General features: G+C 44.1%; 1 protein-coding gene across 1 annotated transcript in view; it reads left to right on the top strand.

The window, feature by feature from the left end:
• MRPL48 (mitochondrial ribosomal protein L48) overlaps nucleotides 1–20,397 on the top strand; it is a 51,235-nt gene that overhangs the window by 19,452 nt on the left and 11,386 nt on the right. Inside the window, exons 4-5 of the mRNA XM_082244748.1 lie at nucleotides 12,225–12,388; nucleotides 16,877–16,979. Of these exons, the coding sequence (XP_082100874.1) occupies nucleotides 12,225–12,388; nucleotides 16,877–16,979 (267 nt within the window). The remainder of the gene's footprint in view (nucleotides 1–12,224; nucleotides 12,389–16,876; nucleotides 16,980–20,397) is intronic.

Raw genomic sequence — 20,397 nt, 5'->3', positions numbered from 1 at the left:
GGTTTTGTTTTGTGGGTTTTTTTCACTGGGAGGGATGGAGATGACAAGGGAGGGGGGGGGGTTTGGGGGGATTATGTGTATAAGTGTCATGGATATGTGTTGCTGTGTGTATGGTGCTATGGGATAAGAATAGGGTACATGGTTTGGGCACGGGGACATATTGGGGGGGGGGGGGGGGAGGACATGTTGGGTGTTGGGGGGGGTGGAGGAGGGGAAGATGTGATGTGAAAAAAAAAAAAAAAAACGCATGTACAATAACTGGGGATGGTTTTGGTTGGTTGTAGCTGTTTTGGGGGGGGGGGGTTGTGGGGGTTTTTGTTTTCACGGGCAGTTTGATCCATTGATCCGGGGGGGGGAATGGAAGGGTGTTGTGTTGTCTTAACAAAAAAAAAAAAAAAACGCACAAATCAATTAGTAACAAATCAATTAGTATCAAATCCGAACTTTTGCAACAGGCGATGGGGGGGGTATGGCTGGGGATGGTTTTGGTTGTGGTTGTTTGGGGGGAGGGAAGGGTTGTGGGGGTTTTTTGTTTTCACGGGCGGTTTAATCCGTGGGGGGGTTTAGTGGGGGGCGTGGAAAGAAGGTGGGTGGGGTGCATGGAGAAGCATTACAGTAAGGTGTTGGTTTCTATTTCCTCGTTAAGGCCTCCAGGCGCGAGGGTGTCAAGTGTGTAGATCCAGAACGTTTCTCTGCGACAAAGTCGCTTGTAACGTTCAGTTTGTGGGAATGAGTTGGGGATGGACTCGATGACCCAGACACGCAGACCTGTGGACGATTTCTCATGGTGTTCGGCAAAATGTCTGGGCACACTATGTTTGTCTTTTCCGGCCTCGACTAGGCGGCGGTGTTCGCCAAACCGCTTTCTTACGGTCCGGATGGTTCTCCCTACATAGAACTGGCCACAAGGGCAGGTGAGGCAGTAGATCACGTATTCGGATGAGCAGTTGTGGAAGTGTTTGATGGTGTATGTTTTGCCTTTTACGTTGAATTCTTTTTGTCCATGTTGTATGTGCTTGCAGGTGAGGCAAAGGGCTTTGCGGCATTGATACATCCCAACAAGCGGGATGAGGCATAGGGTGGCTGTGGGGGTTTTTTATTGTAAAAGGTAACTGATGCTAAAAAACGTCAACCACCCGCCCGGCGCTAAAATATATATATAAATCAGTGTAAGGTATAAAGAAATAAATATATCTACTCAAATCATGAATAAATAGTAAATAAAATCATGTAGATAAAATCATGTAAAACATGTCACTCTGTGCATCCTTTTAATGCACTAGCTGCCACTGTAAACGTAAAACTTGCAAAATCAAATGTATAATAATAGCCCAATCTGTGCGTCTCAGTTCGTTATATCATACATTCAGCGGCGCTTCAGCACACACAATGTATGTGTGCAAGTATATTAGTCAGTTCCTGCAGTGCTTCAGAGCCTGCAATTGCAAACTAGTCCCAACTCCACAGGATGTGCAGTCACAGCCAGCAAAAAGATTTCTCCTCTGATGTTCAGCACCAGTGATTGTACACACAGTATCACTAATCCTTCACCACACCGACTGTGCACCCCTATGAAGTGGCCACTCACCGAATTGCCCTTGAAATATCGCCTTTATGCATAAGCTGCATGAGCCCTTGCTTCTAGTCGGTCTGTCGTCGCTTAGGCACGTCCAGATCCTATCCGTCCACCAGGGGTCACTATCAGGCTGTATATCTCCTCAGTGCAATTTGTAAGCAAACGACATGAAGCAAGAGAGTAGTGTAATACTGTTTCGACTTTATTAATTAAATAAAACTTCCCTCCCCTTCAGCGTATATGCTTACATTTCAATCACCCTTTGCACGCATATCATAAACACAGAGGCTTTGAAAGGTACCGCCGCTCGCCGACCGCGAGCTAGTCCCTGCTGTGGATTACAGCGCTCCTGCGGCTAACAGGCGAGATCCAGAACAACAGCGGTATCCTCCCTTCGTCTCCTCAGCAGCAGCGTACGTGCATCCTGACCGGTTTCGTCTGGTAGACTTCAACAGAGGACTCTGTTAGCCGCAGGAGCGCTGTAATCCACAGCAGGGACTAGCTCGCGGTCGGCGAGCGGCGGTACCTTTCAAAGCCTCTGTGTTTATGATATGCGTGCAAAGGGTGATTGAAATGTAAGCATATACGCTGAAGGGGAGGGAAGTTTTATTTAATTAATAAAGTCGAAACAGTATTACACTACTCTCTTGCTTCATGTCGTTTGCTTACAAATTGCACTGAGGAGATATACAGCCTGATAGTGACCCCTGGTGGACGGATAGGATCTGGACGTGCCTAAGCGACGACAGACCGACTAGAAGCAAGGGCTCATGCAGCTTATGCATAAAGGCGATATTTCAAGGGCAATTCGGTGAGTGGCCACTTCATAGGGGTGCACAGTCGGTGTGGTGAAGGATTAGTGATACTGTGTGTACAATCACTGGTGCTGAACATCAGAGGAGAAATCTTTTTGCTGGCTGTGACTGCACATCCTGTGGAGTTGGGACTAGTTTGCAATTGCAGGCTCTGAAGCACTGCAGGAACTGACTAATATACTTGCACACATACATTGTGTGTGCTGAAGCGCCGCTGAATGTATGATATAACGAACTGAGACGCACAGATTGGGCTATTATTATACATTTGATTTTGTGGGGGTTTTTTGTTCTTGTTTTAGTTTGCTCGGTGCTGCAAGAGTTTTGATGCTTCTGGCCTTTCGGTAGGATACCTTAGGCTTTGGGGGGATGGTGGATTTTAGGTGGGGATCTTCCAATAGGATGGGCCAGTGTTTGGTGAGGATCTGTTCCATTCTGCGAAATTTGACATGGAATTGGGTGGTGAAGCGTATGGGCTGTGTTGTGGATGCGTCTTTGGGGGTGGGGGCAGGGATGTTTGTGTACTGGGAGTAAGCTTCATTGATGAGGGGTTGGGGGTAACCTTTTTCAACAAATTTTTGGGTTAGCAGGCCGCTCTGTTCGGTGTAGTCATGTTCTTTGGTGCAATTTCTTCTGAGTCGGCAGAATTGGCTTTTGGGGATATTTGAGATCCATCTTGGGTGGTGGCAGCTTTGGAAGTGTAGGAACGAATTGCCCGCAGTGGGCTTGGTGTAATTCTTGGCCAATATGTGTTTGTCTTGGTGGTATAATAGGAGGTCTAGAAAGGCGAGTTCTGTGGGGTCGCATACTGAGGTGAATGAGAGGTTGTAAGTGTTGTTATTGCAGTGGTTGACGAACAGTTGGAAGAGAGGCTCGGGGCCGTCCCAGATGACAATGATGTCATCTATGTATCGACCGTAGTAGATGATGTTAGCGGCGAACGGATTATTGTGCCAAATGTGGTTGGTTTCCCAATAACCCATGGTGAGGTTGGCATAGCTGGGGGCAAAATTAGCCCCCATAGCTGTGCCATTGACCTGGAGGAAAAACTCACCATTGAATTCAAAGTAGTTTTTTTGGAGGCAGAATTCTGTGGCTTTGCTGATGAAGTTGGCTTGTTGAGGGTTGATGGTGGGATCGTCCATGAGGAAGTGGGTAATGGCTCTGAGGCCTATGTCATGGGGGATGGAGGTATATAGAGAGTTGACATCAAGGGATGCCCACATGTAGGATGATTCCCAGGAGTAGTGGGAGAGTTGTTCAAGAAGGTACACTCCGTCTCTGATGTATGCTGGGAGGTTTTGGGCTAGGTGTTGGAGGAATTGGTCAACGTATTGGGAGAAGGGGCTGGTTAGGCTGTCCATGGCGGCTACTATGGGCCTGCCAGGGGGGTTGGTGGAATTTTTGTGAATCTTGGGAATGTGGTAAAAATATGGTGTGGCAAAAAAATCCTTATTGAAAAATGCCAGTTCATGTTTATTGATTATGCCGGCCTCGTGTGCCTGCATAGCCAGGGACCGAGCCTCAGCTTGAAATGGAATCAGGGGATCTTGGTGGAGCTTATGGTAGGTAGAGGTATCGGAGAGGAGCCTGTGGGCTTCATCTAGGTAGTCAGTTTTGTTTTGTATTACTATACCTCCACCCTTGTCGGCCGTCTTAATGACAAGGTTGGGGTTTTGGGTGAGATGCTTGAGGGCTTGTTTTTCACCGGTGGAAAGGTTGGAATGTTTGGAATGGGTGGGGGTAGCCGGTTGACAAAGTTTGATGATGTCGGAGTAAACCACTTGGTATAAGGTTTGAAGGTATGGGCCCTTGGAATGAACTGGGTTGAAGACAGATTTGGGCTTGAAGGAGGAATGTTTAACTGGGGGTGAGGAGGATGGGTGTTGTGTGAACAGGGAGAGGTCTTCATCGAACCATGAAGAACCATCCGGACCCTAAGAAAGCGGTTTGGCGAACACCGCCGCCTAGTCGAGGCCGGAAAAGACAAACATAGTGTGCCCAGACATTTTGCCGAACACCATGAGAAATCGTCCACAGGTCTGCGTGTCTGGGTCATCGAGTCCATCCCCAACTCATTCCCACAAACTGAACGTTACAAGCGACTTTGTCGCAGAGAAACGTTCTGGATCTACACACTTGACACCCTCGCGCCTGGAGGCCTTAACGAGGAAATAGAAACCAACACCTTACTGTAATGCTTCTCCATGCACCCCACCCACCTTCTTTCCACGCCCCCCACTAAACCCCCCCACGGATTAAACCGCCCGTGAAAACAAAAAACCCCCACAACCCTTCCCTCCCCCCCAAACAACCACAACCAAAACCATCCCCAGCCATACCCCCCCCATCGCCTGTTGCAAAAGTTCGGATTTGATACTAATTGATTTGTTACTAATTGATTTGTGCGTTTTTTTTTTTTTTTTTTGTTAAGACAACACAACACCCTTCCATCCCCCCCCCCCCCCCGGATCAATGGATCAAACTGCCCGTGAAAACAAAAACCCCCACAACCCCCCCCCCCCCCCCCCAAAACAGCTACAACCAACCAAAACCATCCCCAGTTATTGTACATGCGTTTTTTTTTTTTTTTTTTATACATCACATCTTCCCCTCCTCCACCCCCCCCCCAACACCCAACATGTCCTCCCCCCCCCCCCCCCCCCCAATATGTCCCCGTGCCCAAACCATGTACCCTATTCTTATCCCATAGCACCATACACACAGCAACACATATCCATGACACTTATACACATAATCCCCCCAAAACCCCCCCCCCCCCTCCCTTGTCATCTCCATCCCTCCCAGTGAAAAAAACCCCCAAAACAAAACCCCCTCCCATTTTTAGTTTTCAACTACGGTCCTATTACACTATAGTTTCCCACATGGTCTGTTATTCCCCTCCCCATGCATTTAACCACATCAGTTTGTGTACCCACACACCCCACCTAGTGGCCAAACACCTATATTCCACCTATTGCAGACTTTCAAGCCATGCTTTTTGCCTCCCCTGAGCCACCGTCCTTATCACTGCATAAATGCCCTGTCCAAACATGGTGCATCCACGGCCTGAGGAAGGAGCGCATGCTCCGATAACGTGTCGCCGTAGCATCCCGCATCACCGCCAGGAGTGACTCCAGGATCCCAGGACCCACGAGTGCCAGCGTTCCACCAGTTGACGAGGAGCCCACGGACACCACCGAGGCCATCCCTGTACACACGGAGGAACCCCCTGCCGCTCTCACCGGGATCCACTGCCTCCACCACCAGGACCTGCTCCAGTGATGCTCCTGATGATCAACATTACTTGACAAACTGCATCTTATTCACCGACTAAATGTGAGTGTAATACTGCTGCACATACTTCAATAAATGTCTTGCTGCACTTAGAAGGCGCTGCGCTGTCTTCCCTCTTGTCTCCCCCCAGAGATCTCTTCTGTCTCTTCCGCCGGCAGCCGCTACAGTGGACAGCTACCCCCTGAACTGTTTGGGGGTCCCCCCACCCCTGGTGTTTCCCTTCTCCCCCTCTACCGGGTCCCCAGGACCAGACTTTTTTTTTTTTTTTTTTTTGAGACCTCTTCTTGCGCCAATTCACCACCAAACCATTGTTTACACAAGCTGCCTGCCTTTCTCCCTCTCCCCCGCCGATCGCAGAGTGACCGGCGGACATCGGGTCCGCCGGTCACACGCGCGCGCGGGGGGAGGGGGGGGGGGTCCGTGACCGCCGCTGCCGGACCCTCCCAGGCTAGTGACGTATATACATGTCACTTTGCCTGTGAGGGGCTGACCGCCGCAGTATATTTACTTGCGGCGGTCAGCAAGTGGTTAAGAAATCATGTCCGAGGTCGGAGCTCCGCTTTAATTGCTAATTCCATCTTTCATATGTTTCATGTTTTTTTTTTTTTTTTTTTTTTTTTTTTTTTTTAAATCAGTTTTTATTGAAAAAAATAAACGGTACATTGAGATGAATACAAGAGACACATAGTGAAGAAGTGGTTATCTAACGGGTATCCACCGGGCCTAGAGCCAGTTATATTTATACAAAGATACGGTCTTCAAATTAAACAAGTATAGCGAACACAACTATGACCTAGAAAGTCCAAGCATTTAGACCTTGTAACAGTAGGCAGCCTATATAGTTCCTTCAACAACCTTCTCAGCCTATGCCCTGTCTCTCCTGTACTTGACCTACCACACCATCCGTAGTGTCAGCCAGAATTGTCAAGTGTGTAGGACATAGGTGGTAACCTCCGGTGCTAAGTAAGACAAGTCATCTCATCATATACAGTATATAGATATAGATAGATGTATATATGTGTGTGTGTGTGTGTGTATATGTATAATATATATATATATATATATATATATATATATATATATATATATATATATATATATATATATATATATATATATATATATATATATATATATATATATATATATAAATATGTATGATTATATGTATGTATGTATGATATATATAATTAGTGATTGACCGATTTAATGTTTTTTTTTTACCACCGATTTTTATTTTTATTTTTTTTTCCTTTTTTTTATGTCTACAGGTACTGTTGTGGAGGGATCTGGGGGTCTGAAAGACCCCCAAACCCCTCCTCTGCACTTAAAAGCATTCAAAACGCCAAGTTTGGCTTTTTTGAATGCTGTAAGTTTTTGAATTTGGCGCCGCCAGTACATGACATCACTTCCGGGTACTTGGCGGCGCCAAATTCAAAGAAATGGAGACCCGGTCAGACGGCGGCGGTGAAGGTAGGATGCCCGGGTCTCCTAGCATAAGGAACAAACTTTTTAGAGAAAGGGAATACAATAAGACACGTGGCCACTCACTAAAACTAGAGGAAAGGCGGTTTAACCTTAACCTCCCTGGCGGTATGATTATGTCAGGAATTACATACCAAAAGCGGTACAATTCTTTTCATGGAAATTTGGCGTTATGTATTATAGGCCTACAATTCTTAGTAATTACTGACTTAAACCTGACCAAAATAAGAGTCTAGTAGACATCCCAGATGTGATAAATTTGAAACACAAACGCATGAATTATAATCGAATCAATAATATTATTTTATTATTTAATATATAATAAAATTATATTGATTAGATTATAATTCATGCATTATATATTATATATAGATATATGTGTGTGTGTGTGTGTGTATATATATATATATATATATATATATATATGTGTATGTATGTGTATGTATATATATACATACATACATACATACATACATACATACATACATACAATATAAAATGTGTTTTGTGCAACGTGGTTTTTTTTTTTTTTTTTAATTTCCCTCCCTAGTTCCGCTCCCATGCAGCATTGCTGCTGCAGGGAACGGAACTAGGAAGTGATCATACCGACGGAGGGACGGAGGAGTGGCGGGACTCTCGGCTGGCGATCTCAGCAATGAGAGATCATCGCTGGATCGCCAGGATAAGGTAAGAGAACACCGCTGCGCTCTCTGCAATCCACCCCGAGCGTGACTCGGGGTTACCGATCCTGATATGAAAAATCAACCCCGAGTCACGCTCGGGATCACCGCTAAGGAGGTTAAAATACGTAAGGGGTTCTTTATTGTAAGAGCGGTAAGGATGTTGAATTCTCTTCCACAAGCAGTGGTATCAGCAGGGAGCATCAATAGTTTCAAAAAATTATTAGATGGGCACCTTAAAGACCACAACATACAGGGGTATACAATGTACAACATACAGGGGTATACAATGTACAACATACAGGGGTATACAATGTACAACATACAGGGGTATACAATGTACAACATACAGGGGTATACAATGTACAACATACAGGGGTATACAATGTACAACATACAGGGGTATACAATTTACAACATACAGGGGTATACAATGTACAACATACAGGGGTATACAATGTACGGTTAACAGCAAACACACACATCATAGGTTGAACTGGATGGACGGATGTCTTTTTTCAACCTCACTTTGTAACTATGGTGATGTCACTGCACCTGTAATTCATTGACACTTTCTGCAGCCCTTTTATTGAACGTCCGCAGTGAGGTATGGACCTATGTGTCAGCAGCTTCAGGAAGAGTACAGGAGCCTGTGCATTGCGTTGATTGTGGAATCCACTTTTTTTGGGTGCAAGGCTTTTCATGCTATGTAAAGAAAATTAATAACTAAAAAAAAAGTGCATTTTTTTTGTTAAATGAATATGGGCGCATTTATTTTTTCCCAAAAGGTGGACTTTTAACAAATTTAAAGCAATTTCATAAGTTATCAGTCTGTTGAAAATATGCAGCTTTTATTACAATAATCCCTGGTGATCCTTTGTCACCTGTTATATGGTGATAAAACTCTCTCCATGTCTTCCAGTTGAGCTCCTGCTTTGTCACCCTGTCAGGTACACTTCAGATGAGGACTACTAGAGTGGTAGTTTCAACACACATTACACGGGCATTGTCAGCTGTATCAGCTTCAAACTCGTCCGGAGAAATGCCTTGCAACCATCGCTGGACGGCTTGTAGTCACAAAGTAGCGATGCTGAGGTGCAATAAAAAGCTTTCCAGGACAGGGAACCCGATATGCAATGCCAAGCTGCTGTTTCCAAAGCAAGCAAAGTCCTTTCTTGTATTAACAGAGGCATGGACTCCAGAGAGAGAGATATAATTTTGCCCCTGTACAAATCATTAGTAAGACCTCATCTGGAATATACAGTTCAGTTTTGGGCACCAGTTCTTAAAAAGGATATCAGGGAACTGGAGAAAGTGTAGAGAAGGGCAACCAAACTGATAAGAGACATGGAGGAGCTCCGCTATGAGGAAAGATTAGAGGAACTGAATTTATTCTCTCTTGAGAAGAGGAGATTGAGGGGGGATATGATCAACATGTATAAATACATAAGGGGTCCATATAGTGACCTTGGTGTCGAGTTTTTCACTTGAAGGTCAACACAGAGGACAAGGGGGCACTCTTTACGTCTAGAGGAAAACAGATTTCGTCTCCAAATACGGAAAGGTTTCTTCACCGTAAGAGCTGTGAAAATGTGGAATAGACTTCCTCCAGAGGTGGTTCTGGCCAGCTCACTAGATTGCTTTAAAAAAGGCCTGGATTCTTTCCTGGGTGTACATAATAATATAAATAGGTACTAATATTTATAGGTAAAGTTGATCCAGGAATATCCGATTGCCTCTCGGGGGATCAGGAAGGAATTTTTTTTCCCCTGCTGTAGCAAATTGGATCATGCTTTGCTGGGGGTTTTTTCGCCTTCCTCTGAATCAACAGCGGGTATAGGATTGTGTATATGGGATTGTATGGTTGGGTTTTCATTACTGTTTTTTGGGGTTTTTTTTGGTTGAACCGGATGGACTTGTGTCTTTTTTACAACCTGACTAACTATGTAACCATGCTGTAGAGCCGGGGTCTCCAAACTTTCTAAACAAATGACCAGTTTACTGTCCTTCAGATTTTAGCGTGGGGGGGGGACATACATTGGTGTCAGAGGAATAATGCTATCATTGGAAGTGGGAGGAATTGTAGCCCATTGTTGGTGTCAGTGGGAGCATTAGTGTCCCATCCATGTCAGTGGGAGGAATAGCGCCCCATCATTGGTGTCAGTGGGAGGAATAGTGCCCCATCATTGGTGTCAGTGGGAGGAATAGTGCCCCATCATTGGTGTCAGTGGGAGGAGTAGTGCCCCATCGTTGGTGTCAGTGGGAGGAATAGTGCCCCATCGTTGGTGTCAGTGGGAGGAATAGTGCCCCATCATTGGTGCCAGTGGGAGGAATAGTGCCCAATCATTGGTGCCAGTGGTAGGAATAGTGCCCCATCATTGATGTCAGTGGGAGGAATAATGCCCCATCGTTGGTGTCAGTGGGAGGAATAGTGCCCCATTGATGGTGCCAGTGGGAGGAATAATGCCCCATTGATGGTGCCAGTGGGAGGAATAATGCCCCATTGATGGTGCCAGTGGGAGGAATAGTGCCCCATCGTTGGTGCCAGTGGGAGGAATAGTGCCCCATCGTTGGTACCAGTGGGAGGAATAATGCCCCATCGTTGGTGCCAGTGGGAGGAATAATGCCCCATCGTTGGTGCCAGTGGGAGGAATAGTGCCCCATCGTTGGTTCCAGTGGGAGGAATAGTGCCCCATCGTTGATGCCAGTGGGAGGAATAGTGCCCCATCGTTGGTGCCAGTGGGAGGAATAGTGCCCCATCGTTGGTGCCAGTGGGAGGAATAGTGCCCCATCGTTGGTGCCAGTGGGAGGAATAGTGCCCCATCGTTGGTGCCAGTGGGAGGAATAGTGCCCTATTATTGGTATCAGTGGGAGGAATAGTGCCCCATCGTTGGTGTTAGTGGGAGGAATAGCACCCCATTGTTGGTGTTAGTGGGAGGAATAGCGCCCTATCGTTGGTGTCAGTGGGAGGAATAGCACCCTGTCATTTGTAGTGGGAGAAATAGTGCCCCATCATTGGTGTCAGTGGGAGGAATAGCACCTCGTCATTGGTGTCAGTGGGAGGAATAGCACCCCGTCATTGGTGTCAGTGGGAGGAATGGTACCCCTTCTTTGGTGCCAGTGGGAGGAATATTGTCTTCTATCAGTGAGAGGAACACTGCCTCAAGGGCTAGATAAGGGCAAGCAAAGGGCCACATCCGGGCCACAGTTTGGAGACCACTGCTGTAGAGTGTCCTGGACTCTGTAAAGCAGTCCATGGGATCCAAGACATTTACTAATTCTTGGCTTGCTGCTACTCCTAGCAGTAATGGCACCCCAAGGCCTTGGCCTAGTGCAAATCTGACCTTGTGGGCAGCTGCCCATCCCCACATGTAGTAGTCTGATGAAATCTGGCTGTGGTGGATTATTTGTAACTTAGATTCAATTTATTCAGGGGGTCCTTTCAGACTTTATCAGGGTTTTAAAACTAAACTCCAGCTTTCCCTTCAATCTTTCACAGTTGTAAAGCCTCCTATACTGAAATAGCTTACTCTGATTTCACTGCACAATGCAAGCTTCTCACAATGTGCATTAGAAGCTGCAGCAAGTCAGACAGATCCCTTTTCATTTCCTATCAGGAGCATTTTCTAGCCCTTTCCATCCTAGCTTAATTGTCTCTGGTCCACCCCTTTCAGTCATTTGACTTCATTTCTTTCAATCATGGGGGCTCGGCATGATCTGTGTGTTTTGTAAAACAAAAAATTAATAAATGCACATTTTTTTGTTCCTGCAAAAATATCTGCATTTATTTATTTATTTTTCAGATAAGTCTTGCCTAGTCCAGGTGGCCTTTCAGACATAAGCAGGCTTTTTAGGCTACGTTCACACCGGTGGGGTTGCCGGCCCCGTTCACTATGACAGGTTGCTGGCGGCCCTAGCTATTCGCGGCTCTCTGCACAGCCAGCATTTACGTACAGCGATCGCTGATGGACGCATGCAAAGTGTGCAGAGAGCCGTGAATAGCTAAGGCCACCAGCGACCTGTTGTTAAAGTGAACGGCACGGCGGCTGCACCTAGAGAGCTGCAGCAGGAACTGCCGCTACAATTCGCACAGGCCTTAATCGCTGGTATAAATGTAGCCTTAATGTTTTCTGGCATTCTCCATTCAATGATTGAATTCAATGATTAACTTCAATGCAGCAAGGGCAGTGTTGTCAGCTTACTAGAGGAAGATAGAAGCTGACTGGGTTTCTAGCACATCATTGGGTATTTTTCTGTACTTGCAGCATTTTTAAGGGATAAAACACAGGAAATGTGCTTGCAGTGCACAGATGTACGGAATTTTTTGTCTTGTTCAAACATACATTTTAATGTTAACAATTTTCCCATCAGGATAAAAGAAAAAGTAAACTGCAGAAGGAGATTAAACAAGGCACAGACCATGAATACGGCACCCTGAACTTCCAGGTGACCGGGCACAACATGCTCTACGTAGAAAGATTTGCGCGGTATATTCATAAATTCTTTAACCAGATGTCCGTCACTGTGGAAGAGAGGTGAGTCACTCCCACCGCTCACATAGAGCAAAATCACATAGGTATCCACCATCTCTATACATGTGTGGGGATGCAAACTGTGTAACACTTATGGATATTCATTTTCACCATCTCTGTACACGTGTTGGGTTCAAATTTGAGACTCCTATAGATATTCATGATCACGAACTCTGTACGGGTGTCAGATCCACTTTGTATTTTATTTAGATATCCATGCTCATCGTCTCTTTACTGATGTCAGAATTATGTTGGTGATTATGGAAATCTAAATAAGATACAAACGTAATTCTGACATCAGTAAAGAGATGATGAGCATGGATATCTAAATAAGATTCTAAATAAGATACAAATGTGGTTCTGACACCTATACAGTGAATGGTGATCATGGATAAATAAAATACAAAAGTAATTCTGACACCCGTAAAGACGTGGTGATCATGGATATCTAAAAGAGATACAAAAGTGGTTCTGACAAAAGTGGTTCTGACACCAGTACAGAGATGGTGATCATGGATATCTAAAAGAGATACAAAAGTGGTTCTGACAGTACAGAGATTGTATCTTATTTAGATTTCCATATTCACCATCTCTGTACTGGTGTCAGAACCACTTTTGTATCTCTTTCAGATATCCATGCTCATCATCTCTTTACAGGTGTCAGATCCACTTTTGTATTTTATTTAGATATCCATGATCACCATCTCTGTATAGGTGTCCGAATTACTTATGTATCTTATTTAGATATCCATGCTCATCATCTCTTTACGGATGTCAGAATTGCATTGGTGATTATGGAAATCCAAATAAGATACAAACGTAATTCTGACATCCGTAAAGAGATGATGAGATAGGATATCTACATAAGATACAATCGTGGTTCTGACACCCATACAGTGATGGTGATCATGGATATATAAATAAAATACAAAAGTAATTCTGACACCTGTAAAGAGATGGTGATCATGGATATCTAAAAGAGATACAAAAGTGGTTCTGACACCCATACAGAGACGGTTATCATGTAAATCTAAATCAGATACAATCTCTGTACTGTCAGAACCACTTTTGTATCTCTTTTAGATATCCATGATCACCACGTCTTTACAGATGTCAGAATTACTTTTGTATTTTATTTATTTATCCATGATCACCATTCACTGTATGGGTGTCAGAACCACATTTTTATCTTATTTAGATTTCCATAATCACCAACGTAATTCTGACATCCGTAAAGAGATGCTGAGCATGGATATCTAAATAAGATACAAAAGTAATTCGGACACCTATACAGAGATGGTAATCATGGATATCTAAATAAAATACAAAAGTGGATCTGACACCTGTAAGGTCCGGTTCACATTTATGCGATGCGGGAAGGCTGCGAATCCGCAGCCTGTTCCCGCATCGCACACGCACCCCCGGCAGTTCACACTGCCATATGCGATACGCTGGGGGTGTCAATGTAATCTTAACGACACCCCCAGGTTGATCGCATATCGCAGTGCGATCGTGCAGCTCGCACAGGATCGGATCGCACAAGTGTGAACCGCTGTGCGATCCGATCCTGATTCGGCTTCCAAAAAGGGTCCCTGTGCGTGTTTGCTGCGGCTGCGGTACGAATATAGCCATACAAACTGTATGGCTAAACTCGCACCGCACAGCCGATCGCATGTAATGTCGGAGCAGTGCGCTCCGACATTACATGCGAACCCCGCACACGCACAAGTGTGAACCGGGGCTAAAGAGATGGTGATCATGGATATCTAAATAAGATACAAATGTGGTTCTGACACCCATACAGTGATGGTGATCATGGTTATCTAAAAGAGATACAAAAGTGGTTCTGACACCAGAACAGAGACGGAGATCATAGAAATCTAAATCCGATACAATCTCTGTACTGTCAGAACTCAGAACCACTTATGTATCTCTTTTAGATATCCATGATCACCATCTCTTTACTGGTGTCAGAATTACTTTTGTATTTTATTTTTATATCCATGATCACCATCTCTGTATGGGTGTCAGAACCACGATTGTATCTTATTTAGAGATCCATGCTCATCATCTCTTTACGGATGCCAGAATTGCGTTGGTGATCATGGAAATTGAAATAAGATGCAAACATAATTCTGACATCCATAAAGAGATGATGTGGATATCTACATAAGATACAATCGTGGTAAACGAATTTACAAAAAAAAAAAAGATACAATCGTGGTTCTTACACCCATACAGTGAAAGTAAAGAAAAATCACTTTTTGTATTTTATTTATATATCCATTATCACCATCATTGTACGGGTGTCAGAATCACTTTTGTATCTTTTAGGCCTCATGCACACTTCAGCTCTCAAATGCCTGTTTTACAGGTGTTTGACATTTTAAATGCCCCTCTGTGTTAGTCTATGTGTCTATGCACACGTAGGTGTTTGAAGAAGGCGTTTAGGGGCAGAAGTCAGAAAGCAACCAAAATCGTATTGAAGAGAGACAATCAAAAAATTGTGCAGAAAATATCGCTTGCGAAGCGATCGTATGATAATCTGATCAGTAGTACACAACTTTCGAGAGCCGATCACTCCAGTACTTCCGATTTATTATCCGATGGAACAAACACAAACATTTTTCTTTAATCAGTACAGTTTTCAAACTAGAATAAAATACAAATGCGATAGAATACATTACATCACTGCTACATTTTTGTTCCGTTATGTGAGAATTTTTTGTAATTTTAGTAACCTCTTAATTTTCGATATGGGACTAGCATGCAAAAAGAAAAAAAAAAGGATGATCATTCATCCAATAATCTCATTGTGTGTACAAGATCCATGATACCCATCTATGTACAGGTATGGGGATCTGATTTGTAGTTATAGATATCCATGATCATCATCTCTGTACAGGTATGGGGATCTGATTTGTAGTTATAGATATCCATGATCACCATCTATGTACAGGTATAGGAATCTGTTTTGTAGCTTTTCTAAATATCTATGATCACCATCTCTGTACAGGTGTGGGGATCTGATTTGTAGTTATAGATATCCATGATCACCATCTCTGTACAGGTGTGGGGATCAGATTTGTAGCTCTTATAAATCTCTATAATCACCATCTCTGTATGGGTGTGAGGATCACTTTTGTATCTCTGAGAGACCTGTGATTACCATTTCTCTACAGGTATGGAGATCACATTCGTAGATCCAATGTGTCAGAGGCTTTAAAGCTGATCTTTAGCTTTTAGTGAAGTTTTAAATTGTTCATTTCGATCAAGCTGGTCCAAACAAACAATTTCCTTCACTACTAGATGTGCCTGCTGTGTGGGATGTATAAACTGTATATAGCCACAGCTACTGTACATACAGTATATAGCGCTGTGTTCTGGCAGTGGGAAAGGGAGTCTTATTTTTCAGTTCTCAAAACAAAATCGAGTCGGGCTGAGTGCTGCTCATCCATTCACAGGGTGACTTGTATTATATGAATTGAAGTTTCTTCATCTTGGCTGAGGCGGAGAGGCCTGCTGCTGATGTCACAATCTCTGACTTCATTCATAGAATACAAAACACCCTGTAAATGGCGGAGACCAATGCAATTTTTTATTTTATTTATTTTTTTCTGAGATTGAGACCGGAAGTCCCCATCTTGCTCCCAGAACACAGCACTGTATACAATAAGGCGAGTCTGTATACTGTTTATACAGTTTATACAGTGGGCACATCTCATTGTGATTGTGAAGGTAATGGACCAGCTTGGTCCTAATGATCTATTTAAAGTTCACTAAAAGCTAGAGATCAGCTTAAAGCTAACCTCATGCTTGCGCAAAAAACAAAAAAAAAGAGAGAATCCAGCCAACAACATCTTTTTAAAGCGGAGTTCCAGCCTAAAAATAAACTTTGCAGCATCAGTTGGCTTAACAAAATCTGAAAAAGAATTGGATAATTGATATATATATATTTTTTTTTGTTTCACTTACCTTGTTTTTAATGAAAATATACTTGCCTTCCTTCCTCTTCCTCCCTCTGTGGCCCGCGGCCCCCAACGTCACTTCCTCCTTTGCATTGCCTCCTGGGTGATGAGCGTCATCAATCCCAGGATGCAATGGGAACGGCCGGCCGCTACTCTGATTGCCAATCGCAATCTACAGCGCATGCGCGAGATTGCGATCGGCATTCTGGGTAACCAGGAAGAAGGGACACAGCGGGGGGACACCACGGCTTCAGATGCCCACACCGGAGATGGCCGCGCTCTGCAACCAACTTTAAAGGTAAGTATTTATCTTTATTCAGTAAATGTAATGTACTGTAATGTGGGGCTAGTGTTAGGGTAATTGGGGATAGCTTAGAATTAGGGGGGTATTTTTAGCTCAAAAATGTGTATGGTGCCGGAACTCCGCTTTAAGTGTTGTTTTTTTATGTGTAAATTGCTGGCAGTTGGGCTTTGTGTGTCTACTCTGCAATAAAAGCTCCTTTTTATTGATGTGTTTCACCAGCTATGCCCTGCAGACCAGGAGCACAGAGGTTCTTCTGCTGCAGGATTCGGGAAGCAGGATGTCCGTTGACTACATACTCTCCACCCACGAGAGAGTCGTCCAGGTGAGCCCAGACATTTCTTTCCATTTTCATTGTACAGTACTTGGCTTTAAAGGCTCAGGGCAGCCAGAAATCTTGTTTAACCACTTCTGGACCAGGCGCATTTCTGACACTAGTTGTTTACAAGTTGAAATCAGTTTTTTTTATGCTAGAAAATTTATTAGAATCCCTAAACATTCTATAAAAATACAACAAAAATATTGCAAAGAACGCCATTTTATTCTCCAGAGTCTTTGCTAACTATATATATATAATAATAAAATGCAAGTGTCCCTGCATCCAGTTTCCCTGTGTCCGTGAAATTGCGCTACTGCGCATGTGCACCACGGACAGCCGTTGGGACTGGGAGCGGGCACCATGTCAGGGGCCCCAGAAGTAAGTCACACTGACCTGTGTAGGACGGGGAGCTCCTCTGTGTCGGAGGCCGGGTCCCCGGTGTTGGGGGTAACCCCGATAATGGTATAAAAGAGATGGGATATCTGCGCTCAGACAATTGGACTCACAAATAAATCAAATTAGTCACATAAATATATAAATATACACATATATGTGAATAAAAAAGTGTAGGCAGCCAACTAGAAAGTAGATAAAACTTTGATAGGCATATAAAGAAATGTAGTAGCGCCAGACACTATATACAAATATAATCATCCATAAAAGTCCAAATAGAGTCCATAAAGGGAAAAAAAAGGGCAAGATCCCAGATCCAGATTGTGCAGGTAAAGGAAAGCCAGCACCCAATTGTGATGTGCACTCTTATGCGCTTACCAGAGATCAATAAAATCAGAGCGATGTATGAATCCAAGAGGAGCAAGATGGACCACCAAATTGTTTCAGGGATTCCGACTCAAACTGATCTGATATGCTGACACCAGTAGGGTATAGATAGCCTGATATGGGAAGTATCACCTGGGCTTGCTGCAAGTTGATCCCAACTCCAGTACCTCAACACAAAGGGGAGGACAATAGTGCAGACTGTACAGGATAACATTTATTTACATAAAGAATGGTACTCACACATAACGAAATGTGAAGGAGCATATAACATAACAAGATTCCGCGGTGTAGGGTGGCGTGCTAATCGTTCCCGGGTCGCCTGACGCGTGTCGTCAAAGAAAATGACATCATCAGAGGCAGACCCGGCTGGAACGTCAGCACGCATATAAAAGACTTAGCCGGAAGTGACGAATGCGGAACTACACGCATATGCGTTCCACTCGGCTCTAACCGGAAGCCGGATGTTAATCGTCAGAGGAAGCCGGAAGTGGATGCGGTGAACTGCAAACAAGAACCGGACATCCTCAAACCACAGACATACAGTCCGGAGACCGGGAGAAGAACCGAGCGGAGCAATCACAGACCGGAACAATTTCTATACAAAAACTGATATGACACAAATATTGCACATAAGAATAAAAACATATATAAAATGAATGAAAAAGAAACTGTGCTAAAAGCCAGACGGATTATGGCTTCAGAACCTGATTCCACAGTACAATCATCAGTCATATAACACAAGATATAGAAAAATTAATATGTAAAAGTCGGTGCGATCAGTATAACAAATTAATGATAAGAAAGCTGATGGCAACAAACGACTCGCATAAAAATGTCAATGCTTGAACAATTTAAAAAATATATATAAAAATTACAAAACAGATATATCACCAGAATTCAACTATTGCTAATATAACAATTCACGTCCCACTCTATATTTAGTCCCCAAGGGGCATATGTCTTCATATTAAAAATCCACCGGGTTTCCAAACGGGAAATCTCGCGGCGTATATGACTCCCTCTCCAGTGGGGGGTAAATTTGTCAATCCCCCAAATTTTGGTGCCAGCGGGATTTTTATCGTGACAGCTGGCATAATGTCTCGAGACACTATGATTGGGGAAAGCTTTCCTAATATTCTTAATGTGTTCCCTCACCCTTACTGTCAGTGTACGCTTAGTGCGGCCAATATACTGAAGGCCGCAAGGGCACTGCAGTAAGTACACAACATTGGTGGAGGAACAACCTATGAATGGTTTAATAGAATGTGTTTGGGACGTGGCTGTAGATGTAACCTCACAAAACTTCCTACCAACAAGCGAATTAACTTTACACACCGAACATCTTCTGCATGGGTAGAAGCCTGTTAAAGTGTGAAAAAAAGGGAAGCTGATTTGGTTTATCTAAGACATTTGGAGCGATCTGGAGACGTAAGGGTTCAACCCCTCTAAAAACAACCGGGGGAACCTCAGGTAGAGAAGGGCCTAGTACTTTATCATTCTGAAGGACCTTCCAGTGCCTTTTGAAAATCCGCTTAACGTCTCCAAACTGCTTAGAGTAGTTAGTAATAAACGAAAAACTAAAGCGATTTGAATCTGCTTCAACTTTAGGCCGTTTCTGTAATAAGGTAGACCTGTCGTGTTCGCCACTTCATGAAGTACTACATTCAGGTTGGCCTCATCGTATCCCTTATCAAGAAACTTGCCCTTCAACATCTCAGCCTGACTCATGTAGTCCCCCTGTTTGGTACAATTACGCCGGAGTCTTAAAAATTGACTCCTTGGCACCGACCGCAACCAAGAGGGGTGATGACAACTTCCCTGTTCGATGTACCCGTTGCGGTTGGTGGGCTTAAAGAAGGTACTTGTTACCAATGTACCCTCTTTAACCTCAATCGTCAGGTCAAGGAAATTAATCCTTTCACTACTGGCTTCATGCTGGAGGACAATGCCCAACTCATTGGAATTAAGGTCATTCATGAAACAATCAAGTGACAACCTATCGCCATCCCACAGGAGGAGGACATCATCTATGTAACGCCGCCAAAAGACCACCTCTGGTCTGGGGCGGCCATAGATTACATCCTCCTCCCATTTGGCCATAAAGAGATTGGCCATACTTGGTGCATATTTGGCACCCATGGCGACTCCTCTTTTTTTGTAGAAAGAAGGAGCCGCCGAACCAAAAATAATTATGACGCATGGCATACGTAAGCAAGGAAAGAATGAAATCTCTTTGTAATGAAACAAGCGAGTCATCTCTCTCCAGAAAAGTTTGGACGGCCTGTTGTCCATGCTCATGCGAAATAATAGTGTAGAGCGAGGTGACGTCTGCTGTAACCAGCAGATATCCCTCCCTCCACACTATTTGGTCCAATAGATTCAGCACCTAGGTGGAATCCTTGAGGTAGGATGGAGTATTGGTAACAAGTGGTTGTAGGTACCCGTCTATATACCTCCCAATTCTACTAGTGACAGAATCAATTCCGCTCACTATCGGACGTCCCGGTGGATTCAGGGGGTCCTTGTGAACCTTTGGGAGGTAATACAGAACGGGTACCCTTGGAGCCACTGGGACCAAAAATGATCTCTCCTTCTTATTAAGGATGTGCTCCTGATAGCCGTAATCAATAAGGGCTGTTCAATC

Source organism: Pelophylax lessonae (assembly GCF_965119305.1).
Source record: "Pelophylax lessonae genome assembly, chromosome: 2".
Taxonomy (NCBI): Eukaryota; Metazoa; Chordata; class Amphibia; order Anura; family Ranidae; genus Pelophylax; species Pelophylax lessonae.
This window is presented reverse-complemented; position numbering and strand designations above follow the sequence as displayed.